Genomic DNA, 26,118 nt, shown 5'->3' with positions numbered 1-26,118 from the left:
TGCCCCCACCTTCATCTCCACTGAGGGTCAATCTGTGGCAGCATTATTCTACCAGTGTAACAGAACTATGCCTCAAGGCTCCACACAAAACCATTAGCAAGGTAGGTAGTGCCCCAGGAGGGGTGACTACTTAAAACATACAAGAACATCTGAGCAGCAATGCCCACAGGGACTGCTTCCGGGTACATATCTTCATATGGGACACAACCTCTAAGAAGAGAGAGTGGCACTCTGAGGACAGCTAGATGAATCAGAAAAGTAAGTATTCGGAAAAATAAGACACCAGGCTCTATGAGAGCATGAATAATTCAAAATACCTAGAAAAAAGGAAATGGTGGGATCCGAGCAGTTAGAGAACAGGGTGAGAGACTTGTGTGGTGAGTTTAGGAATCTAACTCCACCAGGAAAGCTGCAAGAGGACATAAAATCCCAGAATATCACTCCACCGCGTAAACGAACATGAGAATGAGAAACATTGGCAAAAGCTGCTAAGTCACAGTAGGATGGAATGGCACGTGGTCAGAAAAGCAAGTCCTGAAGGCTAACTCTAGACCCTCACCACCAGTAAGGCCCACCTGTTCAAGGCAAAGCAAAAGGAGGAAAACACTGAGACTGTGTATGAGGATAAAGAGGCTACCCAGCAACAGCCACACAAGGAGAAGCCAAGTGAGCCCTGTATCTCAGGTTTTTAATGCATCTCCAATGAAAAAGAAAATCTGAGAAAAGACATCATTTACTAATTTTATTATTTATTTCAAATATATAAAACATTGCCGCTGGCATAAATCAACTGGATTGTTGAAGAGCTAAAAGTCAGGCAGACTCATTAAAAAAAAGAAAGATTCAGGGAATGAACAAGAACAAAATATAATGACATATATACACACATACATATATGTATATGTATATATGTATATGAAAATGCTACATTAGTGGTGACACACGCCTTAATCCCAACACTCAGGAGGAAGAGGCAGGTGGATCTCTTGAGTTCAAGGCCAGCCTGGTCTACAGAGTGAGTTCTAGGACAGCTAGGACTACACTGAGAAACCATGTCTTTAAAAAAAAGAAAAGAAAAGAAAAAAAGGAAGGAAAGGAAGAAAGAGAGAAAGAAAGGGCCATTATGAAACTTTGTATGCCAACAAAATAGCTAAAAAGTAAAAAAAAAAAAAAAAAAAAAAAAAAAAAAGTTCCTCTTAGCACAGGACAAATCCCAAACTCCTGCATAGCATAAAACTGCACATATGAGATAGGTTCATTTCATAAATAATGAAACTACAGCCCTTTGACTGGGTTCACCTATCTTACTATATACGCTTCCCATCTGAAGTATTCCTAGACTCCCCTCAAGTCACAAGGCTTGCCCTGTGAAGCTGTCCTCCAGCTGATGAAAATGGGGAGCTTGGTCTGTTCCTTTACATTAACCTGACTGCGTCTTGCCACAGTTTCAAATGTTCTCTAACTCCCTTCCATCTCCCCTCACGCCATCAGAACATCTTCACAGCCCGCTGCAACTGTCTGTCCTGACATGTGTTACTATCATTCCCATTCACAGTGATCCAGACTTTCTCTGAACTTACAGAGCACTGAGGCATTCAATCGCCACACTCTTACCTACCAATTCCATGTGTTCATATCTCCTAGTCCTGACTACTTGGGACTGACTGTTCCTAGAGGACACGAATTACTTACCATGCAGTCTGTCACAGTGCGCTATACCCTGCAGCTATCTAACAAATACTGAGTGAGTGAATTAAGCAACTCTTTATAAAAAACATCCCTGGGCTTAGCACAGAGTTTTGTCCAGAACAGCAACTGAATAAACGCCTAATTGATGAAAAAAAGCTTTAAATGTAAAGAACAGGGAAGGAAAATCTAGTAAAAACAAGGTAATTTCCACATATATTTTAGAAGTTACAAGTTGAAATTCTGTTTTAAATCGATTCTGACTTTCCACGGGGACTCTCAGAGATATACATTATTTACTATGAAGTTCTCTTGAAGAACAAAGGCTGTTTGATGGTCATAAGGCTAGAATCAGCTGTATAGCAAATCTGCCCTAAAAAAATCCACTGTTCTCCACCCAAGGATATTAAAGGCCAATGCTTTAAAAACAAACATAACACACATCAATTTCATATGGGGCAAAAGCATTCCTCATACTGAAATAACCTGCCCTACCTTAGGGTGCTTAGTCTAAAAAAATAATAATAACAATAATAATCTCAAATTCTTCCAGAAAATCATTCTTATCTTGAACTTCTAATAATTCAAAATACAGGATGCATATCTTTACCCAAACATCTTTAGCATAACAAAACTATTATGTAACTGGAATACTTTTCCTTTTCTCACTGATAATTCAAGTCTGTCCAAAATCAGGGAAAAGGACACCTTCTTCCCTGTGGGAATGTGCTTCCTCAGGCATGGGCTTTGGGGGCTGCCTGCTCAGCTTGAGGAACCTGGCAAGCTTTGAAATGCTGGCCCAGAAGCCCTGGAAGCAGACTGGTCTTAATCACGTTATGCTGCTCCTTATGATAGTGTAAACCACAAACGAGTCTCAGACACTAAGGACTTCAGTCAGAACATCTTGTGTAAGTTACTTACCTTGCCTTTCACGCAATGACAATATTGAAAGAAAAATGACAAACACAAACATACAATAGAAATATATCTCTTTTAAAACAAAGTGTATTTTGTGTAGACTGATCTCTCATACAACAATGATGGGGATAAAATGGTAGTCACTTTCAATGACAGTTCGGTCGTTATTCAACAAGCTAAGCAGAGTCACTGTTTGATCTAGCAATTGAATTATCTGTGTCAGATACATACTGTATGTGTGCATGTACATACACGAACCCTCAAACTCTGTAAGGATTAATTACTTAAAATATTATCACATAAATTTAGCGCGTCAAATACATGTGCCAAAAAATGAAATATGCTTAAGTTTAGGCTTTTATTTCTAATGAAATGCAAATCGTAAAAGTCCCTTTGGCTTAACCAGATCCTCCTGGGGTGGGGGAGATGGGGTGTGTGTGACAGACATACTGCTTTTCATTAGAGAGAGTAAAGGTATTGATAAAAAAGATGTTTGGTTTGTTGACGTTTTGTTCAAAGATAAACAGTGCTCATAAAGTTAGCAGTATCTCCCGCCCCACTCCCAGTTCTAACCTGTTCCATTCCTCCACTTTCAGACTGAAGACAGGAATGGTCGGGTTCTCTCTCCTCTGTGAAGAGGAGGCTCCTCTCCTTCTCAAACTCTGGCCTCCTCTTACAAATTTACAGCATTCCTTGGGTAATTAATAAATGTATATTACCTTGTAACAAACCTTATACTGTACAATTGTTCATGTGGCTCTCCAAATAAATGTTCTATTGGTTAAAAAATGAGCTATGCATTACACCTTTCTGTTTAGTGACTCCACAGCAAACACAGTGTCACATACATACAGCATACAGTGCAGAAAGTGTTTTTAATAATTTTAATTAAATTATATAAAATTATCTTGATTTTTTTACCTACAACAGTAATTTTAAAATATAGTGTATTATACTAAATCTTCTATTTCGATCTCGGGCAGTGGGGGCAGACAAAGCGGCTAATGAATGGACGCGCCTCAGGTCTCTGGTGGGGCTAATGTTTGGAAAGAGAGAACTGGACAGTGAAGCTCCAGAACCATGGAGACAGTAAGGCCATGGTCACTGCCTCCGCCTCTTCACTTCATATCTGCGTTTTCTATGTGCCTGGCTTCAAATACTTTAGTTTTGACTTCTGGTTGACCTGATGAGAGGTGGGAGTGGGATATGCAAAAGGACTGTGTGTATGGCCTCAAGATGGCTCCTGTCTCTGAGAAGAGAAACAAACCATGTATTGGTGTATACACCAAGAAGTACTTATTTGTGGCACTCCTGGAGAACAGTACCTCATGCCCTGTGACAGTGTGCTTGTGTGAGCTGCATACTCTGCTTTCCAGTGACATTCATGGTCAGCCATGCTAAATAAACATCCTAAAAGATGGGATTATGAAAAAGTGAATAAAATCTACTTTTGGGGTCACAAAAAAAATCTTCTATTTCTCGGGTAAACAAACTAAGAGAAATATGAATTAGGAGAACTACCACTTGTGTGGGTAGGTAACAATGTGGAGTATTTTAGTTTCTTCATATCTTATCATGATTGATTATTAGTTACCAAAAATCATGTAGAGATATGTGGGTTATTTTAGCTTCTTCATATATTATCATGCTTATTAGTTACCAAAAATCATGTGGAGAGATTTTTTTCAGACATTGTTTTACATATAAAAATCGCATGTATTTCTAAAAGGACCAGCGTTACAGCACACTGTAAAAAGGACTGGACGCTAAGGACAACGACAACACATTAAGCCAGTCTGGATGCTTCACCTTATACCTCACTTATAAATGTCAGTGTCCTCAGTGATTTACACTGGTCACCTCCAATTGGATCCCGCTCCCAGAACCTCCTTCCTACACCAATGAAGCACTAACAGCTGTCCAAACTATTTTCCTCATTTGTGAGACAGAAATGATGCTTACATGGCCTACCTGTCTCATAAGGTTGGGGTTCTCTGAGGGAGGAAGCTTGCGAAGGCATGCAAAAGTATTGAAAACAAGTCTAGCAAGTGTTATATCAATTCAACAGCATTATCATTAAAGAAAATGATTATGTTGAAAAGACTTTCAAGCATCCATCAGAGGTACCCACTCATGACTCAGTCCCTAGACAAGCATGAACACAGTGCATCATGCCATCAATCACATATACCTTCAGGATCATACCTCCAACAATACCAGCAAGTTCACTTCATCTCTAAATATTTTTTAGAATTATAGAAAAAAATGTTTTAATATCTAACAATCCTTTTATTCTAAGTTTCTCAAATGAATTCATTAGCAAAAGAGGGGGGGTAAATGCAATGTAGAGGAGCTGGAGAGGTGACTCAGAGGTTAAGAGTACTGGCTGCTCTTCCTGAGATCCTGAGTTCAATTCCCAGCTACCACACAGCAGCTCACAATCATCTATAATGGGATCTGATGCCTTCTTCTGGCATAAGGCATACACACACAGTGCTCACACATAAAAAACATACATAAATATATACATAAATTTAAAATGCAATGTAGAATCACAATCCCCAATTTCTTTCATTATTTACTCCATTTTATTTTTAACATTTTATTTATTTATTTTGCATATTTGGGTGGGGGTGGAGTGCACACATGCCAGAGAGACAGAGAGAGAGAGAGAGGGAGAGGGAGGGAGGGAGGGAGGGAGGGAGAGAGAGAGAGAGAGAGAGGGAGGGAGGGAGAGAGAGAGAGGGAGAGAGAGAGAGAGAGAGGGAGAGAGAGAGAGAGGGAGGGAGGGAGGGAGAGAGAGAGAGGGAGGGAGGGAGGGGGAGAGGGAGGGAGGGAGGGAGGGAGAGAGAGAGGGAGGGAGAGAGAGGGAGGGAGGGAGGGAGGGAGGGAGGGAGAGAGGGAGATGTGGATCCAACTCCAGTTTTTGGGCTTGGCAGCAGACCTGCATTTTTACCCACTGAGCCATCTCACCCACCTGACTTCCTTCTCCTCTTTAAAGCCACATGAGTGTACAGAAATGTCAGAGCTCAGCTCTGACATAAACATTGCATCGAGTGTTACCTGGACTCAACTGAGAATGAAAAATCTTTACTTCCAGAATGGACATTCTTGGCCCACTAATTTAATTAGTTTCAGATAAAAAGGAAAAAAGACCATAAAAACTAAGATTACAAAGTAAAATTAATCCATGGAATAGAGCATGCACTTTACCCAGATTGCTTAGCTGAATAGACACTTAAGATATACTGTGGGATGCTTTAAATGTATTTCAACTCGAGAAGTTGCCTACCACTCAGCTAGCATAAATCACCTAAAACTAAAGCTATGCTGGGATATCAAAACTCGTTTTATTTTTGAGACCAGCTCTACAGGCTTCATTTGTCTAACAGTATTTATCCATCACTATCATTTCTTTCAAATAAAAGCAATCGAAATTACAATATTGTTTATTTACTAACCACTCAGTTATAAAAAGCAAACACTCAACAAGTCCATACTAAGTATTTTGATTCCTACAAATCCCCTCTATGATCATTTCCATCTGACATCACCAATTGCCTACCACCCACAATCCTAGGCAATGACTATGCCCTATCCATGTTCTTATGAGCATAATCTTGGAAAACTCATTAAGTAATATCAAATAAAAATATCTTATTTGCATTTAGCTTTTATGATAACCAACTTCATAGAATTGATTCTAGCAAAATTTTCTAAAATAAAATTCACAGATTAGGTAATGTATATTCTGAGTTCTGAGTTCTGAACTCAATATGAAGACAAAATGAATTATCCATGCATACTCAATTATACTTGATACTTGATGAAGATGCAAACATAAACTTAATACAGGCTACATGCAATATATAAATATTAAATTAAATTACTTTTTAATTTGCATACACATGCACTAAACCTAAGTGTAACCAACTCTTTAGAAAAAAGTATTCAAGACTTCTCCTAAAAATTGTTGGCTATCAGCATTTATGATGACATAAGCCCTCACTTCCAAAAGTAAACTGCAAGCCTGTGAGATGGCCCAATGTGTGGGGGCTCCTGTCACCAAGCCTGACACCTCAAGTGTAACCCCTGGGACTCACACAGTGGAAAGGGAGAACCAACTCTTGCAATTTGTCCTCTGACTTCAATGTTTGCATTGTGGAACACACACACACACACACACACACACACACACACACACACATCAAATAAATAAATGTTTGTGATTTTCTATGACATCCTACACATACGGAATAAAATAAGTGTGTTTAAGAAACTGCTAGCTATTGGAATTACATTAGTGTAGCATTGAAAACTGGAAGTGAGTGAAATAAAGTACAGAATATATGAATATAGTAATCTGGACCTTGCAAAAGTACAAAAGCAATTCCATACAGAAAGTGCATTCTTTATTGGCCACATAAGGTAGCCTGGCTTGAGAGGCAGGGGCAAGAGGATTTCTGCGAGTTTGAGCCAGCCTGGTCTTCACAGAGAATTCCAGTGGCTCAGTGGGAGAACTGTCAAGAGGAGGAGGGGGAGGGGGAGGGAGAGAGATAGAGGAAGAAAAAGGAAGTATTGTTGCAAAAAAGCTAACCTCAAACCATACCTCACATTTCTACAAAAATTAGCTCAAATTTTACATAGATCTACTTACAAAACTTAGAAGGTAAAATGACTGAAAGGAAAACCTAAGAGAAACTCCTGATTATGCACTTCAAGAATTTTTATTCATAACACCAAAAACAATCTATGAGACAAAAACTGAAAACAGGAACTTTATCAAATACAAATGTTTCTAGGGTACAGCTCAAATGGTAGACTAGACTGGCTGGAATGTGTAAGACCTGCGTTCCAGACCTAACACTATGAGAAAAACTAAAATGCTTCTTCTGTAAATTAGGTGCTGCTAAGGGGACAGGAGAAAACATCTGTAAACAGTGTAGCTAACAAATGACAAATTTAAAATGTGTGCAAAGTCTCGAAAATCCAGACTAAGACTAAGAAAAGAACCCAAGTCAAGTATGACTCAACATCTTAGCACTTGGGAGGCAGCAGCAGAGGATCTCTGTGAGTTGGAGGACAGTCTGGTCTACAGAATGAGTTCCAGGATAGCCAGAGTTACATAATGAGACCTGTGTAAATACATACATACATACTAGACAAAAGATGTGCACAGGGATGGTGATGTCACAGGGATGGAGATGTAAATAGGAATGGGGATGTGAACAGGGCTGGAGATGTAAACAGGGATGGGGATGTGAACAGGGCTGGAGATGTAAATAGGAATGGGGATGTCACAGGGCTGGAGATGTCACAGGACTGGGGATGTCACAGGGATAGGGATGTGAACAAAGCTGGGGATACAGCTTAGTAGTAAAAGTGCTTCCTACCATGTACAAGTTCCTGGATTCAGTAAAACACACACACACACACACACACACACACACAGGAGAAGAGAAACAGAGACAGAGATAGACAGACAGACAGACAGAACCAAAGAGGGAAGTAGGGAGTGAAGGAAAAGGGGGAGGGGATGCAAAGGGTTAGGAAGAGGAGGAGAAAAGAGAGAGGGGAGGGAGGAGAGGGATTCAGGTGGAATTGTTTGTTCTTATTTGAGCAGTTTCACTGTTCTATCAGCCTAGTGTGGCAGCACCTGCCTGCAATCCTGAGAAAACTGCCATGAGTTCAAAGCCAGCCCCAGCTACACAGCAAGACCTGTACCACATGAACAAACAATGACAAAAAATATGAACAGACATTTCACCAAAGAAAATATATGAATGACAAATGAGCACTTAAAGAAGTACTCAGCTTTATTACTCACTAGGGAACACTAAACTTGATTTAATTTTAATTTATAACTAAATGTCATATAACTACATACCAATTAGGATGACTAAAGTTTGAAAGAAACAAGAATGAAAGGCCATGTACAGAGGCAGATCAAATACAACCCTGTTAAATTGCTAAGAAGAATTTAAAAAGAGATTATAAAGTTGCTTTGGAAAACAATTTAATGTTTTCTTAAATATACACTTAGCATATAACCCAGACATCAGACTCCCAGGTATTTATACAAGAGAAATGAAACCTTATGATCACATAAAAATATTTCCATAAATATTTAACCACAACTGCTACAAAATAAGGAACCCAAAGGCCCATTAACAAGTGTCCAGAAATAAGAAAACAATGATATAGTCACAAAATGGAACGGTACCCCAGAATGAAAAGCAATTAACTGTTGATGTGCATAAAAGATGGAAGACAGAGATGTGTCTTTCTAAGTGAAAGGTTTGAGCTGGATGGATGGCTGCACACTTCACTGCTGCATGGCACTACAGCAAGGGCGTGACTACACAGATGGCCACCACATCTGTGCCTCCTGTGTGTCCTAAGTATGACCAACTCCCAAGGCTACACAGTGAAGCAAGGGAACAGTGAAGCAAATTACATGGGAACAACAAATGTAGGAAGAAAATGAACCTGAGCCCCTACTGGGCATCACACAGGTTTTAATTATGACTGACCATGAAAACTAAAACCACAAAACATCTAGAAAATAATAATAAGGGCTTATTATCTTCACTGCCTTGGGGTAATGAAAGATCATTATAACAAAAATAAAACACCAAAACAGAAAAAAAGTTTGATTTCTGTGAGAACATAAAGTGGTATTACCATTTCAGAAAATCCTTCCTGCGGTTTCTTACAACACATAACTAAGGACAAACTGGCAACTGCACTCTTTGGAGGCAGCCAAGAAAAGTGAAACCATGTTGACAAAACACTTGTCCAACAGTGTTTGCATAAAGTCTATTTATAATTGTCCCAAACTGGAAATAAACTAAATATACACCCACCCATTTTCAATCAAATTGTGATGTGACTATGAAATGGAATACTATTAAATCATAAAAAATGATAAACTACTGACACATAACAATGTAAGTAATATTATGTTCGACATCAACATCAAGTGAAATAAGCCAACTCCCAATGAACAAATACTGAATGATTCCATTTGTACAAAATCCAGAACTTGTGCAATTGATCAGTAATGAGGAACAGGAGAATGACAGCTGCCCGTGAGGTGAAAAATGACTGTAGAGGCCACACAACGTTCTGACAACGGAAATGTGTGAAGCCTTGACAGAGTAAGATTATGAGTGCTTACATTAGCCAAAACACCAAATTGGCCATGCTTGGAGGCACACCCTTATAATACCAGCACTAGAAAGGCTGATGCAGGAGGATTGTGAATCTGTGATACATAAAGACATTCTGTCTCCAGGGGGAAAAAAATCAAAACTGTACACTTCTGAGCTCCTTCCTCTGAACTAGATTGTGATGATAGATAGTACACCCTAATAAATTTGCCTGAAGATCAGAGAACAGAACAAGCCCCTAGATTAAACATAGAAGCCAGGCAGTTGTGGCACACACCTTTAATACTAGCACTTGGGAGGCAGAGATCCAGACAGATAGACAAGTGGTCTTCAAACACTTCAGAGATCTACAAAATATGGCATTTAAGATATTTTAATAACAAAGTTCTTTTTTTTTTTTTTAATGACAATGAAACACGTCTGCTCCTGGCAGCACCAGTCTACTTCAGAGAGGATGGGCATCAAAGAAACTCATATGGAATTTGATAGGAAATCACAACACGTCCACACAGTTGGGCTTTCCCGGCGGACCGCTTAGTTATTTCCGGTTCAAAATAGCCATTTCCAGGTCAGAACATCTCGCGTGACTAGGACTCCGTGGCTTTACATGGTTGCGTAAAGCGCGTGGCCATGTAATCTATGCGCATGTGTGGAGTAGCCACATGCAGTCATGTACGCATGCGCGGCCCACTCTTTAAAAAGCCGGTGCCATTTTGCACAGGTCTCTCTCCTCTCTTCTCTTCTCTCCTCTTCTCTCTCTCTCTCTCCTCTCTCCTCTCCTCTCTCCTCTCCTCCTCTCTCCTCTCCTCACTCACCTGTGTGCTTCACACAGGCCTATCACGTCTCTTCCTATCCTATATTAATAAACAGCTCTTCTGTGGATTTGTCGTGTTCAGGACATGTTCCTCGCGGGTAAGAGTGCCATAAATAACTAACATAATTTACTTTCTTTGTGGCAAAAGTAGCCACTGGGCAAGAAAGTACCCTTGGCTCGACTACTGACAGTATGCTGTCCACATGGACAAGCAGGACACAAAAGAAAGGACTGCTGAACCTTGCCAAGAAAAAGTAGGACAGCCCTGCAGAAAATCCTGCTCCACAGATGAGTCTTTCAGATATGTTAAGCCTATAGGCCAAAGATGGATGCCCCAATGTTGCAGAGGAACCTTGAGTGACTATCCAGGCAGCCAGCTATTTCTGTCATTTCTCACATTTTTGGAAGTTGCTTGCCTGTACTTCCTGCTTACTTAGTTAATATTATTTCCTTCTTGGGTATCTGAGGGAATTGAAGACTAGATAGTTATAGTTATAGTTTTCCTTGTTTTTTTTTTTTTTTTTTTTTTGGGGGGGGGGTTCGAGACAGGGTTTCTCTGTGTAGCTTTGCGCCTTTCCTGGAACTCACTTGGTAGCTCAGTCTGGCCTCGAACTCACAGAGATCCACCTGGCTCTGCCTCCCGAGTGCTGGGATTAAAGGCATGCGTCACCACCACCCAGCTATAGTTTTCCTTGTTACCAAATTCAGAAAAGAAACTCACTGAAGAGGTGTAAAGTGTATAAGTTTGAAAGACATCAAAAGATAGTAGTCAGTAATACAAGTTAAATAGAAAGTGAATTAGTTACAACATTTTGGACTAACCGAAATAGGATAAATAATGGAATATTTTCTCTGAATGTGTCAAATGTTTATGGACTGGACATTGTTAATTTAATTCTTGACTGTATTTATTGTATATATTTATTGTATTTATTTTATATACTTTTTCTTATATTAGTTATAACCTTATTTTATTATTTTAGACAAAAAAAAGTGGAAATGTGGTGATATATTGTATACCCCAATAAATTTGCCTGAAGATCAGAGGACAGAACAAGCCACTAAATTAAACATAGAAGCCAGGCAGTGGTGGCACACACCTTTAATCTTAGCACTTGGGAGGTAGAAATCAGTCTGGATCTCTGTGAGTTCAAAGCCACCCTGGACTACATGAGACTGACTCAGTCTAGGAGAGAAACAGAGCCAGGTAGTGGTGGCACACACCTTTAACCCCAATAATTGGAAGTCACATGCTTTTAATCCCAGCACTAGGAAAATTGAGACAGGAAATGATATGGGTGGGAAGAGAAAGGTATATAAGGCATGAGGAGACAGATTTTCAGCTGAGAAAAGCTTTTCAGGCTGAGGAGTCCTAGAAGTAAGAGGTGCCTTGTTCTTTTGTTTCTCTGATCTCTCAGCATTTACCCCAATATCTGGTACTGGATTTTTTATTATAAGACCATTTAGGAATTCATGTTACACTGGGTCTTTTACTTAGTTTGAAAATATAAAGTACATCATATTTGTACCTGAATACAATGAACAAATGGCTATTTTCAGGAAATATGTTTACTGATTAATTCAAATCCACATAGAAATGCCTAAGTTCACATAGGGCCTATAATTTCTATTGTTAATAAAGCTTACACCTCAGAATTATTTTTACAATTATAACTCTTACCTCTCATATTAGTTGATATATGAAATTTTCATCATTATGACAAAAATCTCTGAGGAAGTAATGCACAAAGGATGTACTCTGTCCTTAGGCTCTGTCACTAATGAACAACACAATGACGTACGGCAGAAAGATGGGAAAGCTAAGCAGTTCACCTCATGGTAGATAGGAAGCAGGAAGGGAGGAGGTGCGGGGCCAGGACATATCTTTCTATTGATACTCCCAGTAAGCTATTTCCTACAGCCAGGCTCCACCTCCTACTTTTTGCCACCTCCCAATAATGCCATCATATCTAACACAGGTTTAATCTGTTAGGTCGGGATGCAAGGGGCTCCATCATCTCCCTCAAAGCCTGTCAACTAGCAAGTAAACTCCCAACTCATGAGCTCATGAAAAAAATTTCATATTCAACCCCTAAGTCAGTATAACACATTTTAACCATAAAGGAGCTTAAGTGATAGTTCAACTGAAGCCCCCAAAATGGAATAAGCTGCATAAAAGGATATTTACACTGTCAATATTTTACCACATATCCTAATGCTTTATTGTAAAAACAAATAAAAATTTTCATCATTTAGCCAAAAAGATTAGGGTTTTAACAACAACAACAAAATTATCTTCAAACTCAAGTAAAAGACAGTCCTTAAAACAGACACACACAGAAATAGACACAGGTATTTTGTCACATCAATGAAATAGGTAATGTATCTTCTAACGTTACACAAAACTAGAATTAAAATTGCAGGTCCTATTGTAAAATGACTGTGAGATGTATTTTATCTTCTATGCTAGTTTTGATTGGGAACAGAAGATTTAGGTAGTTAAACATATTTTCTCTATATAAATTATTGCCATTTATATATTGTTAACTATCTGATTACTGTGTATTTGCATGATCATAACATAAACAAGTTCTATGAGGTCTTCAAAAAGGTTTAAACTGACTTAGAGTTAATACAAAAAAAAAAAAAAAATCCCAGCACTATGGAGGCAGAGGTAAGTGATTCTCTGCAGGCTAGCCAGGGCTACATAATGAGGTTCTGCCCAAAAAGAGGGGGAAAATAGTTAAACAAAGCAGTTATTTTTCAAAATACTTTTATTAATCCTTTGCAAATGGTGAAGTGTTTCGCTCAGATCCCCCTGGCTCCCCCCAGCTATGGCCAGTTCTCTGCAGAGCAGCATACCTGTGCCCTCCTCTGCACCTCCAGGAGAAGCTCAGAATACTGGAATTCCAGCTCCTTCTTTTGCTTGTGCCAACAGCTCTCTTGGGCCTTGATCTGTTCTGCCACTTTGCTGAAGGTGTCTTCCTGGGTCTGCTGAAGCTCTCTCATTGTATCAGACTTGTTTTTACAGATATACTCCAGGTGACTTATCTATAAATGGAAATGAAGTCCAGATTGAGACATGACATCACATCTGTGGCTCAATAAAACCCCTATATTCTCCACTACATTTTATCCCTAAGATCATATAAATATCTTAAGTTAAAATGTAAATAAAGTAAGAACCATAAATTATGGGGAGGGGAGTAAGTTAGTTTAGCAAAAAAATGGTATCATTTTCATACTTAAACAATGAATTTTTATTTTTCCTCTTTCTAATAAAGTAGGCTTTTCTATCATCAATTTTACAGAGATAATCTGGGAAATTATTCTTATTTCTAGAACCGAAGCTCAGGCTATTTGAGGTGTCTCAGTGAGAAAGGAAATACTTAAATAAGATTTACAAATGAGCAAACATTAAACATATAATAACACAGAAAAATTACACCCAGGTTTCATTTTAACAAACACTAAAAAGAAAACACGTATCTTCTAACATGCATGTTGATTAATATTCTGAAGCTATGAACAGATATTAAAAACATCATCTCAGGGAGGCAATGCACATATTTAATTATCAGTCTGTTTTACCCATGGTACTAACTCACAGTCACAGAGAGCATCTGCTTCTCAGTTTATTCCCACAGTTCTTAGCCCTGCTTCACAATGTCTTTGGTTGCACCATTACTACACTAAAGATAAAATGCTCAATAATACAAGAGCTCACCCTGAAATTGGGCCATTTTGTTAATACAACATATATCTTTTTAAACTCACAGAACTGTTTTTCTCTTCTGGTCCTATAATGTCACTGTAACTTAGATCTAGACATTATACCACAGTTTATTTGTCACAAATACATTCCTGATAAGTTCAACAGGCCCAGGGTAAGTAATGGTGCCTTAACTGATAGCATACGTGACCTGCTCACCTCTGAACTTTCTATAGCAAGAGCAGGGCTCTTTCTCTGTCTGGAAAAGACTGAATGCCTAGGTTTAATGGAATAGTAAAGTGACCATAAAGTATACTATTTTAATTATAAAATATACATTTCCCAATCTAAAATATGGGTTGTGTTTTCTCATAGTTTGTGCCATTTGAAGAAACAAGTCAAAAATGTCATTTAAATTTTTCTAAGTACTTTTAAAACAATACTTCATATTTCCTAAGCAAAGACTTTTAAGATTATGTTTTTGAATAACTACACCCTGTTTCTATTTTATACTAACATAAAGAGTTGGTTTATTAATGTAAATGACTAAGTTCTTTGAATTGCTTCATCAGTAAGATTAATTTATTTTCTCTTAATTAGGTCCCTGTGGCTAATACTGGCTAGTAGTATTAGCATGTCCTGCACAGAAAGTGGAGCTTAGAGACTTCATACAGACTTCAGTCACATTTACATGCCCACAGCAATGGCATCAAACTGAGTTGTAGACAAGCCATAATTAATGGTACTGAATTATTAACATCCAAATTCTTTTTGAAATAAGATGAATGTCAGCCTCTCTTAATGATACTGTGATGTGGACAAATGTCACTGAATTTAATAGAGGTATCTGGTGCCTGAGGACAGTTACCTTCTCATTAGCCCTGTTGAGGTCTGCAATGAGGGCATCAACATTCTCCTGCAAGACTGCACAAAGCTCAGACCAAGAGAATTTATCCAGCATGCCTTCTGGTTGTTTTATGAGCACACAGCCTGCTACCAAGTGCTGATACAAGGTGTGAAGGAAGGTTAGCTTCTCCTGCAAGAAAAAAGGACCCATTAACTCCTGAAAGCAAACACCGTAGGAAGGGAAATACACAGGATAAGTAGGAAGGGAAGCATTTTCTTTACTCCAGAGGGAAAACACTCAAGTTTCAGCTTTTATCATTTTGATGGCCTTTTTCTCACATTCAGAACTGAGCATTCGATAAAATACTAATGTCCACTTTAAATTGCTTAGACTCCTTAGACCGGTACTCAAAACACAACTGCAATTAGATCCAGAAGACAGGGTCTGTGATCCAGCTTGCTACTGCTGGGATGTGAGCACCTGTTTAGGTTAACTTTTAAAATCTATAACACAAGGTATTTGGGTTTAATTTCCTGTAAGAACCTTTCATCTAAAGTCAAGATAGTAAATCTATAATTTCCTACTTGTATTTTAAAAAACAGATGCTAAGTCATAAAATGGCATTAAGATAAGAGTGTTCCTCCACTCTAATGAAAGGCACACTGTCTCAGTGTCTGTACTTTACACGTCCACAATCACACAGTGTTCCTCTTCCCCCGGACATCCGCCTCTACTCACCACTTATAGGAAATCTACCCCGACCCCTAGGCGAAGCACACAGTGACATGAAAGATATGGGGTAGGGCTCATTTGTTCTCCCCACTTAGAGGTTCATATTGTATTTGGCACACCGGGCATCTGGGGGTTAAGTATCACAAAGTAGCAGAACAATTTAAAGTGGACAGGCTGCCCAAGACACATTTTCAAAACTGTCCAATTAGAAACTCGTCTGAAAAGCCCTTTAAAAGCATATTGTCATTACAATCATTAGCTATCCCCTGCTGAATGGCCTAAGGATATTTACTCTGCTCTAGAATCTAGTGTGACATAGACTCATCTTGAGCACACTTGGAGGACTTAGTTCCTAAAATGACAAATTGCCCTCTTTATAGATATTTCATCTCAAAACATGAAACTCAAAAGACGAAGTAATTGTGAAGCTACAAAATGAACATTTTATGTGGATAAAATCAGTTCCCTCAAAATGTCTTAATATATCAGGAGGAGGGAAAAAACTTGAAAGAAGAAAAATTGGGAGAAAAAATGGAAATTATAGATTTTTTTAAAAAAATTAAATATATTAAAGACTTTGTTTTGCTATTGTAAATTGTAGCAACTGTTTTCCTGAACATTTCAAAATAAATGACAGTAATTCACCTGTATACTGTCTCACTTTTTCAAATACAGTAATTTAAAAATAAAGTTAAGCAAATAAGTAAATATAGTTACACCCAAAAAAATTGGATCAAGAAATAAAAAACTGCTGGGTGGGGTGGTATACACCTTTTATCCCAGCACTTGGGAGGCAGAGGCAGGAGGATCTCTGTGACTTTGCGGCCAGCCTGGTCTACAGAGTGAATTCCAGGACAGCCAGGGCTCTGTAGAGAGAGAGAATCTGTCTCAAAAAAAAAAAAAGGAAGGAAGGAAGGAAGGAAGGAAGGAAGGAAGGAAGGAAGGAAGGAAGGAGGAGAAGGGGGAGGGAGGAAGAAAGAGAAAAGAAAAAAGAAAAGAAAAGGTAAAAACTGCTGCTACACATATACTGTGCATTGTTCCTTTAAAAGAAGTTCAGAATGACTTCTACACCATCAAGTGCTGTGATATGTACAAAACTCTGATTAAGTCCACCACCATACAAGTGTAAATTCAGGCACTAAAACCATCATCCTCTGCATCTTCACTGAGATCACAGCTCTGCGGAAGAAGCTGTCGCCATGGCGTCCTTTTTGCTCAGGCCGTGACAAACCAGAGATGGAAGTCACCCATTGGTGTGAAAAGATTATCACTAGATCCAAAACCAGTTCACACACGTCAACCCCGCCACAGCACTCTAAACACTGACTTCACAATGCAGTCAGGCTTCTGGTTCCTTCACTTCAACCTTTGTCTGCTGTGCAGAACAATTCCAACCCCTTCATGTGGACACAATTGAAATCCCAGACTCCAAGACTGGAAAGAATGTTCTTTTCTACTCTCTTGGCATTGGAGTTTATATTTGTTGAAATAATGAATCCAATATGCAGGAATTTAGATAAACAAATCCATCAACTGCAGGAGCTCTATACGCCAGAAGTAAAAGAAAATTAGGGACCAAACAGGCTCATACAGAATATGAAATTTTCGTCATGATATTTTAAGAACTAATCATTAATAGGACTTGAGAGACCATTCAGCAGTTAAGAGCACTGACTGCTCTTGCAGAGGACCAGTGTCCAAGTCCCGGCATGCACATGGTGGCTCACAACTGTCTGTAGCTCCAGTTCTGATCTCTATGGTTACCAGGCATCCCTGTGGTAGACAGACATACATGCAGGCAAGGCATCCATAGGCATAAAATAAAAACAAATAAATCTCAAAATAATTTTAATATGTTACTAATAAATACAAATGGGTAGACAACTCTCCAGAGTATCCAACTTGCAGTTTTCATTTTGTGAAACTTTTCTTTTTCTCGGTTTTCATTAGTATATTATAATTATAAAGAAGGAAGCGACTGCCTGGAGTTGATATTCCTGTTTGTAATGAAGGAGATTAAGATGTGGGGTGACACACCTACATGGCTTGTCCACGGACAGGCTCTGTATAAAAAGAAAAATAGGAGCCAAGTCCAAACCTATCTAGTTACAAAAAAACATTCTTCCCGTCAAGCCACGCTGTAGAATTACTCTAATAAAAAATGATGTTTATACTGGCAAATAGGCCAACCTTGACAAGACAGTAAGGACCATGGCAGAGTGAGGTATGATAGATCCAAGCAGGGGAAGAAGTCGATGGCCCAAGTGGCATAGGGGTCAGACAAGGTTACCTTTCACAAATTAGGACAAGGAGGCAGGACAAAGGAGGTGAGTTTGCAGCTGTGAGGAGCATGTCAAAGTGTGACACTCAGAACACTCTTTAAATTAAATCAAATATGAGGAACCCCGGTCACTGGTGCATGTAATACACACAGCTGAGGTCAATGGAAGGCCTTTCCTGTCCCTGTGCATCTGGGGTGATACCTCAGTGTCCTTCTGAAAGGCCTGGGACACTTTCTGCAGCTCGCTCTCACACTGGGCTGCCCGCGCCTTCTCCTTCTCCCAGCAATGCAGGACATTCTGCAGCTCCACCTTCAGCGTGCTTATGAGGGCCTCGCGGTCTGCACACTTAGTGCGGAGATGACTCAGCTCCTTATGGCCCTCGGTCAGTTTGTCCTGAAGGTCCTGTCAGAAACACCAAGTAAAGAGACTCTAGGAATGGAGAGCTGAGGAGCAGCGCACAAACGGCAAATACATGATGAAAACCTTCAAAACGTCAGTATAAAACAATCACCATTTGCTTATGATGCTAAACAGCATATTTTACTGAATGTATTTTCTAAGTAGAATGTTTTCATTCAAAAATTAGAAAATTTGTAATGTTCAAGCACATATATTTTATTAAAACTGTTTATTCCAAAAAGTTATTTAAAAGGAGTTTTCCTTCTAACACATTATTTTTAAAAGGTAATTTAAAAAACAACTTTCATAACACTTAAGTAACATGGGAAACCATTAATCTCTTTACATTTAATAGAAGGACATTTACTCTCCAATGACATTCCAAATACTAATAGAATTCTCAAGAAGGAGATGTAAAAGTCTACTAAACTATGCTATGGAACAGTCTCCATTACAAATTCAGCTTCAGCAACACTATAAAATCCCAATGAATACTGAGACACTCACATTTTGCAGCATTGTAGCTAAAACTAATGCAGAAAATGAAATCAGCTATTTGCTTGAACCTTAACCAACTGTGGTCTAGCCAGACATGATGGACTGGAAGCAATGGCTCCACCCAGAAAGACAGAACTGACTCCAGACAGACATGCTTATGCCGAATGTGTTTGCTGCTTAGCCAAAGCGGGACAGTAAGTCTCAGAGCACTTCAGTCTGTAACACTAGAATTATATCAGAGAAATGAGTTGTTCCTCTAACCAAAACAGTAGGATCAACAAAAATTGTAATGTGCATTCAAAACTACTTTAAAAACTGAAGCTTTATTTTCAGGTATCTCTAAAATAATCCCTTTGTCCACTATCTGTCTCTTAACAAAGGGAAAAGGTAACTTAAGTTGCAATACCTTTATATTTTTAGTGTGAGACTCGATCTTCTGTTTGGTAGACTCGAGTTCACTGGACGTCTTTTCCTTGGCATCATTTACGCTGCTCAGCTGACAAAAGAAAAAGAGCTTTCTGAGATTCTTCAAGAAGGGGTGACAAGAGCTAACTTTCAAATCTTGCTCTGCAATTACTTAGGCATAAATATTTCAACAGTGATTGAGTCTCAGGTGCAACACTTACTTTGGCCAAAGGCTAGGCAGTTTCTGTCCCCAGCTCACCTGGCTGAAAAGAAAGCACTCAGCCTGAGAACGCCAGGGATGGTCTTATTGTGCTCGCAATCTAGAGAAAGCATTTCGTTCTTACTGTAAACATAACTTTATTCTCCAAACCCCGCTGGACCGAATGCCAGGAGCAGTGGAAAGAAGGGGGAGCAAGCAGGAGACTGGTTTGCTTTGCATCGAGAGGGCATTCGCTGGTCACTCACTCCGTATGACAGCTTCGGGCCGTCACACAGTCCTACTGGGAAGGCGGTGGCAGGTCATCAGTTGGTCCTGCACTGCCTGTGATTTATTGTCTTTGACAGTTCATTCTTCTTTCTGTCAGGCTGCTCTTCTTGCTTTCTTTGCAGCCACCCCCTTGGTCTCCCCACTGCTGTCTCTGGCACTGGTTCACAACAAAGCACATTACTAAGCCAAAGCCTGCTGAGTCGACTTTTCAACTGTGCTGAGGATCATGTGACATCCATCCTCCCAAATAACAATTCGCTGTGGGTAATATGTTCCTAGTTACTCGGCAGCTTCCAGGCCTAGGCCTCAGAAGAACTTCAAAACTACTAACAATCCAGGTTGTCTTGTCCCTCTAGGAAAGATTTAGCAATGTCTGTTCTTCAAAGAATTTAATTATTTTTAATGTCACTTTTCCTTCTGAAAGTGTTTAAGGAACAGACTTATCCTTCTTTGTCTACCCTGCATACCTAAAATAAGCCTCTACCAATATAGTACACAAAGTGAATTTTCAGGCTTTGAATTATATAAAACAAAGAGATAAACTCTCAGCCATGTGACTTATCTATGGCTGTACAAAAATCTGTTGCTTTGCTAACTAATGTAATTACTACATATGCTAATTTGACAAGATATGACTAGACAAACTCTTCAATTTTTAAAGCATGAATTCATAAAATATCTTAATACCCAAGAAAATGATTAACTCACATATTAAACAATACAAATGAGATGACAAACATAAGCATGGGCCTTTTTAATCTGCAAATTAAAAGATTCCAGTCTACATCAAACAGACACTTGTTTTTGAAAACTTCTAACAGCACTTAACTCCCTTTAGAGCACAGAGATTAATTTCCCTTCTTTATTAAGATTTCCATGGTTTACAAACTCTTAAACTCTTGATGAAACCTAAATTTCTACTAGCTACACACAGATCTGAACCACATTGACATTGAAATAGAACACATTTCACTTAAATTATTTGCACAGACATGTTACACAGGCCAAGAAGTGACAGGGCCCTTTCACTGTGTGTCTGAGGAATTACAAAATGGGAGTGAGATACCACTTTAGGCCACACTTGAAGAGAGAACAGTGACAAGTGGTTTATTATTTCTGTATCTGGGAAGCTGTTGATTCAACATCCCCAATCTTTCTGACCTTTGTAACAAGCAAAGGCTGCATACTGGTACTGCCCGAAGGCCGTGTGCGGAGCCAAACAGTCCACGTGTTACCTCATTAGAAGCATCTTCCAGCTTGTTCTGGTAATCTGTCAAGGTCCGCCTCAAAGTCTCAAGGACAACAGAGAAGCTGGGAGGCTTATCTTTGTCCTTGTGGATGCCTGGAGAAAAACATGGGATGAAAACACACCCTTAAAGTCACATAGGCACAAAAGCTAAGCAAACAGTAACAGAGATGTTACAATTAGTAAGAAAGCCGAAAAGACATGAAACATTAAACAGAAATTTATTCTCCACGTGCATGGCTATACAGCCAAGTACTGATACTGTTTCTGAATAAATGGCCAAATTAAAGCTCACAATATATTAAGTTCAAATTTATTTCTACCTTATAAAGACACTTATCTTCTCCCATATCTCCTAAGCAACATCAGGGTTTATATGTACCTACTACCCAACAATTAAACCTTCTATCCTAGTATTGTTTAGAAGAATTATATATACTTACTTTCTGTGTTTCTGATCAGTCAGGCATTTTATAATAAGATATTTTGCTTAAACAGTAACTTCTGAACCAAGAATATATCATTTTATATTATGCTTACAAATACTCTTTAGTACCTACAATTTTCAAATTGAAATTTGAAATAAACAATAAAAATGCTACTGGCCACATAGCCCACATCATATTTTGAATAAAATCCTGATGGCTGATATTCATTATAAAAATATGAATATTTCCATAATATTCCATCAAACTACTTTAATGCAGTTGTGACATAAGTCAAATTAATGGGGCTAATGAGGGTTACATGGTCAAGTGTAATTCCAAATACTATGCCAAAAGAATGAAAAGTTGAGTTTCAAATACTGCATATTAAGGTGATTTTTATTTTCTTTAATTTTAAAAAACAAATATCAAATTTAGTTTGAAAATATGTATGCAAAAAGTATTTTTCATGTCCTCTTATAATTTCTCTCCATTATATTTTATAATCCAAACACTTTACTATATAAAAAACATTTTCAATAAAGAAAAATTTTTAAAGAAGCATTTGTGAGCTGGGCATGGTAGCACATGCCTTTAATCCCAGCACTCAGGAGACAGGTAGACAGATTTCTGTGAGTTGGAGGCCAGCCCAGTCTACAAAGTAAGTTCTAGGCTAGCCAGTACTAAATAGTGAAGCCTTGTCTCTAAAAACCAAAAATAAATAAGCATTTGAAATGGATGTTTTATGGTTCATTAGTTCACACAACCAACTAACTGAATGACCACTGTGTATAAATTTTGAGCACTAGACATGAAGGGGTGAGGTCAGTATAGCGTCTGCTCATACACTATGTGCAGTGTAGTAAGGAAGAGGTAGTGAATAAACACTATATGACTTATTCATGCATTCTTCAAGTATTCAAAGGCTGGGACTCAGGGGACAGGACAGAGACAGGAGTAAAAGGAAGACGAGGAGAAAGTTCTCAATCAATAGTAAGTCAACTTCATTCATCTCAGAATACTGCTGATATTTATGGCTTAATTGAGAGAAAATATTGAGAAAGTTAAGACATTTATCAAAGTATATTTAAATACTATCTTAAATATAGACACAAGTTAGATTTTCTTAAGTAAAACTAAAACATTCAACCAAAATCCAAAAGCAGTATGAAAGCAATTCTTATTTTAAACAGAAAAAACACAAGCTCTGAACCCCAATAATAGAGGAAATGACTCCGCTAGGAACCACTCTGAGTTGGAAAGATGATTCATTACAATTTCCCCAACATCATACTTTTTGTTAATTATTTGGGAATTTCGTACAATGCACTCCAATCACACTCGATTCCCACTCCTCCCAGGTCTACCCTCCCACCCTTGCATACCACCACCACCCCCAAAAAAAGAAAAAGAAAAATACACCAGGTCCAATGTGAGTTGTCCATATACTCCCTGGAGCATGGTCTAACTCCTAGTGGCCAGCCTGTTGAAGAAAGCTGAGTCCTTCCCACACGGCCCCTGCCAGAAGCCCTCAACTGTGAAGAGCTTTATCACAGTCTTTAAGACTCTCTGCAATAGCTTTACATCGGGACTTCTCTTTTTTTCACAGAGTGGGGAAGAGATTGTCCCAGCAGCCTTCAGTATCTCTCGTTCTCAGTTAGGAGTCTGCAGTCATGCAAGCCACTCTAAAAGATGTCTCCCTGATCGTAGCAGCTAGCAGCAACATGGACCACAGACACAAATATGGCCTCTGGCGGCAGCAAGGATCATGGACATCTTCATACATGGCCTCCAGCAGCAGCCCTAACTGACCATCTTACTGAATATATACTTTTTAAAACTGCCCTCTTAAACAAGATTAAAAATTGCATGATTTTGCCACTGTACAATGAAAGCTGTAAATAAGTCATTCAAAACCAGCCAGAAAATCTGCTAGTTTTTAGTGAGAGAATTTACTCTCAGAAATTCAGAAGAATAAATCATCAGAATATGAACATTTACAGGTCAATATGCCCTTTCCTTACTGACTTATGCCCACATTAATATATTACATAAAATTCAATTTTCTTTCCTAAAAAAAATTCATACAATAAAGTTTCCTTGAAGTATAAATTATTCTATTTTCCTACCAATATCTATTACAAAGCAAATGACTAGCCTTAACATGACAAAACACTTATAAGAAAGGAAGATGAAGTGGAATGGAAGGTGGAGGAGAAGAGAGGAGGGGAGGGGTGGGAAGAGGAAGGGATGGGAGGGAGATGTAACACAAATCTTAAAAGGTCTTATTAATAAAAACAAACCTGGAGCCAGGTATTGGGGTGAATGGTGGAAGATCAGAGAAGCAGAACAAGCCACAGCTTCCTCACCTCGCTGATTCCTCAGCTGATTCTGTTTCTTCAAACTAGAAGCCTCTGTGTCCTCACCCGAATGGGTCTCAGCTGAACCACTGCTCAAAAGCCGAAAAGCTTAACCAGCTCTAGTTCCTGGTATTCACACCTTATATACCTTTCTGCTTTCTGCCATTACTTCCTGGGATTAAAGACATGAGTCACCATGCCTAGCTATTTCCAGTGTGGCTTTGAACTCAGAGATCTGGATGGATCTCTGCCTCCCAAGTGATATTATTAAAGGCATGTGTGCCACCATTTTCTGGCCTCTATGTCTATCTAGTGGCTGTTCTGTCCTCTGACCCTAGATAAGTTTATTAGGATGCACAATATATTGGGGGACACAATATATCACCACAGGGAGGATCAGGGAGGTCCCCAGGAACAAGGTTCTTACTGACTGAATTGATCTAACCAAGTATTCTAATCACTGCACCATGGCCCAAAACTTAATATACAAGTAAAACTGTTCAATCAGAGGTTAAAAAAAACCCACAAGGAGCAATTAAAAAAAAAATTAAAACAGTGGTAATAATTGGCTTTTTCTCTCCCCCCCCCCCCCCCCCCCCCCCCGGAGCTGAGGACCGAACCCAGGGCCTTGAGCTTGCTAGGCAAGCACTCTACCACTAAGCTAAATCCCCAACCAATAATTGGCTTTTTCAGAAGTTAAATTCAAAATAAAAAAATAGCTTCATCAAGTAAAATTACTGAGTAAATTTTATACATACATATAAACAAAGAAAAATTAAGTACTTCTTACAAATAAGTTATTTGTCCATACTGACTTGATATTCATGATTAGTTTTGTAAATAAGAAAAATGAGTTTAAGATCACTGTGAATAACTTAATACCAGATTTTATAGTAACAAACAACAAACATGCACTTAAAAAAATAAACAAATAAATGGCTACATCAGTAATACTTTCTATTTCAATTCAAAGTAACCTGGCTTTCTCCCTGCCTTTCCCAGTGCATGTCTCTGCACACAGAAGCTAACCTAGGCTTTTGTGTTCTGTTCTATGGTGTAAACTGGTGAATGTCCCTAAGTTGTGGATGTGGCTACATGAGAATGTGCTGCTCACTAAGATGTGCTTGGGGGCTGGGGAGCAGCCTGATGAAGCATCAGATGGAGTTAACTGAAACAAGGAAGATGGAGCCACTTTGGGACATTTCATTATCTAGAAGAAGTGGACACCAGTTTGTTAGTCAACAGAGCAGGAGCATACAGAAGTCAACTGAGTCCAGCTTTGGATAAGGTTTCTAGGATCTGTAGTACCTGAACCCACCTCATAGTTATCTCCTTCCTTTGGAATACAGAGCTGGAGAAGACAAATGGAGCAACAGGGTAATGTCCATCCTGGACTTCAGATGGTTTTAATAGATGACAGCCAAGTGGAAAAAGTCAGGTGGGAGTTACTAGAACTTTTACCTACTAAAATATAAATGAAAAATGATGCTATGTTTCGAGGGTGGGGGTAAAGTCAACATCAGTGCCTACAGAAAACCTGGAAAATAAAGGAGCGGCTTGTGACACAGCAGCATTCAACTGGCATATCTGAACTGGTATGAGCACAAACACAAGTGACTGGTTTTAGTGTTAGAGTCAGAGTGTGGTGATTTGGAAGAAAGTGGCCCCCAATGGGAGTGGCCCAATTAGGAGGTGTGGCCTTGTTGGAGGAAGTGTGTCACTGTGGGGGCAGATAAAAAAGGCATGGTCATCAAAGTGCCATGTGAGCTGGCATGGACCATACTGAAACAATTGGTGACTGCTTCATCAACCTATAAATTTCACTTGGTCATCAAGTGAAAGTGGTACATACAAGACTTGGCTGAAAGCATCCTGAAAGCTTAAGATAGTTTCATGAGCAAGTATACAAACCCTATATATTGTATTATTTATTATTATTGTTGTTGTTGTTGTTGTTATTATTTCTACTCTTTCCTAAACATAACCATACCCCTTTCCAGATGGCTAATGGTGGTAAAATGAACTTCAAATGTGTTTTTGGTATGTTATGCTGACACCACTCAAAAATAGACAGCTACAAGGGCACTAGAACCCCACTCAAGAATGGCTCTGAAAGATAATAATGAAAGAAGTCT

The 26,118-nt window shown here is 38.9% G+C and overlaps 1 protein-coding gene across 3 annotated transcripts in view; it reads right to left on the bottom strand.

The window, feature by feature from the left end:
• Ccdc171 (coiled-coil domain containing 171) overlaps window positions 1-26,118 on the bottom strand; it is a 330,958-nt gene that overhangs the window by 199,789 nt on the left and 105,051 nt on the right. For 2 of the 3 annotated variants that reach the window (XM_036179739.1, XM_036179740.1), the window contains 5 exons: window positions 21,188-21,294; window positions 19,467-19,556; window positions 18,365-18,565; window positions 15,171-15,338; window positions 13,453-13,641 (listed from right to left, as the gene is read on the bottom strand). In XM_036179739.1, coding sequence (XP_036035632.1) covers window positions 13,453-13,641; window positions 15,171-15,338; window positions 18,365-18,565; window positions 19,467-19,556; window positions 21,188-21,294 — 755 coding nt within the window. Of the gene's footprint in view, window positions 1-13,452; window positions 13,642-15,170; window positions 15,339-18,364; window positions 18,566-19,466; window positions 19,557-19,809; window positions 19,939-21,187; window positions 21,295-26,118 lie in introns of those variants that run through there. The other variant, XM_036179741.1, reaches the window with a different exon arrangement.

The sequence above is a fragment of the Onychomys torridus genome, chromosome 2 (genome assembly GCF_903995425.1).
Source record: "Onychomys torridus chromosome 2, mOncTor1.1, whole genome shotgun sequence".
NCBI lineage: Eukaryota > Metazoa > Chordata > Mammalia > Rodentia > Cricetidae > Onychomys > Onychomys torridus.
Note: the sequence above shows the minus strand (reverse complement) of the source record. Positions and strands in the feature narration are given on the sequence as shown.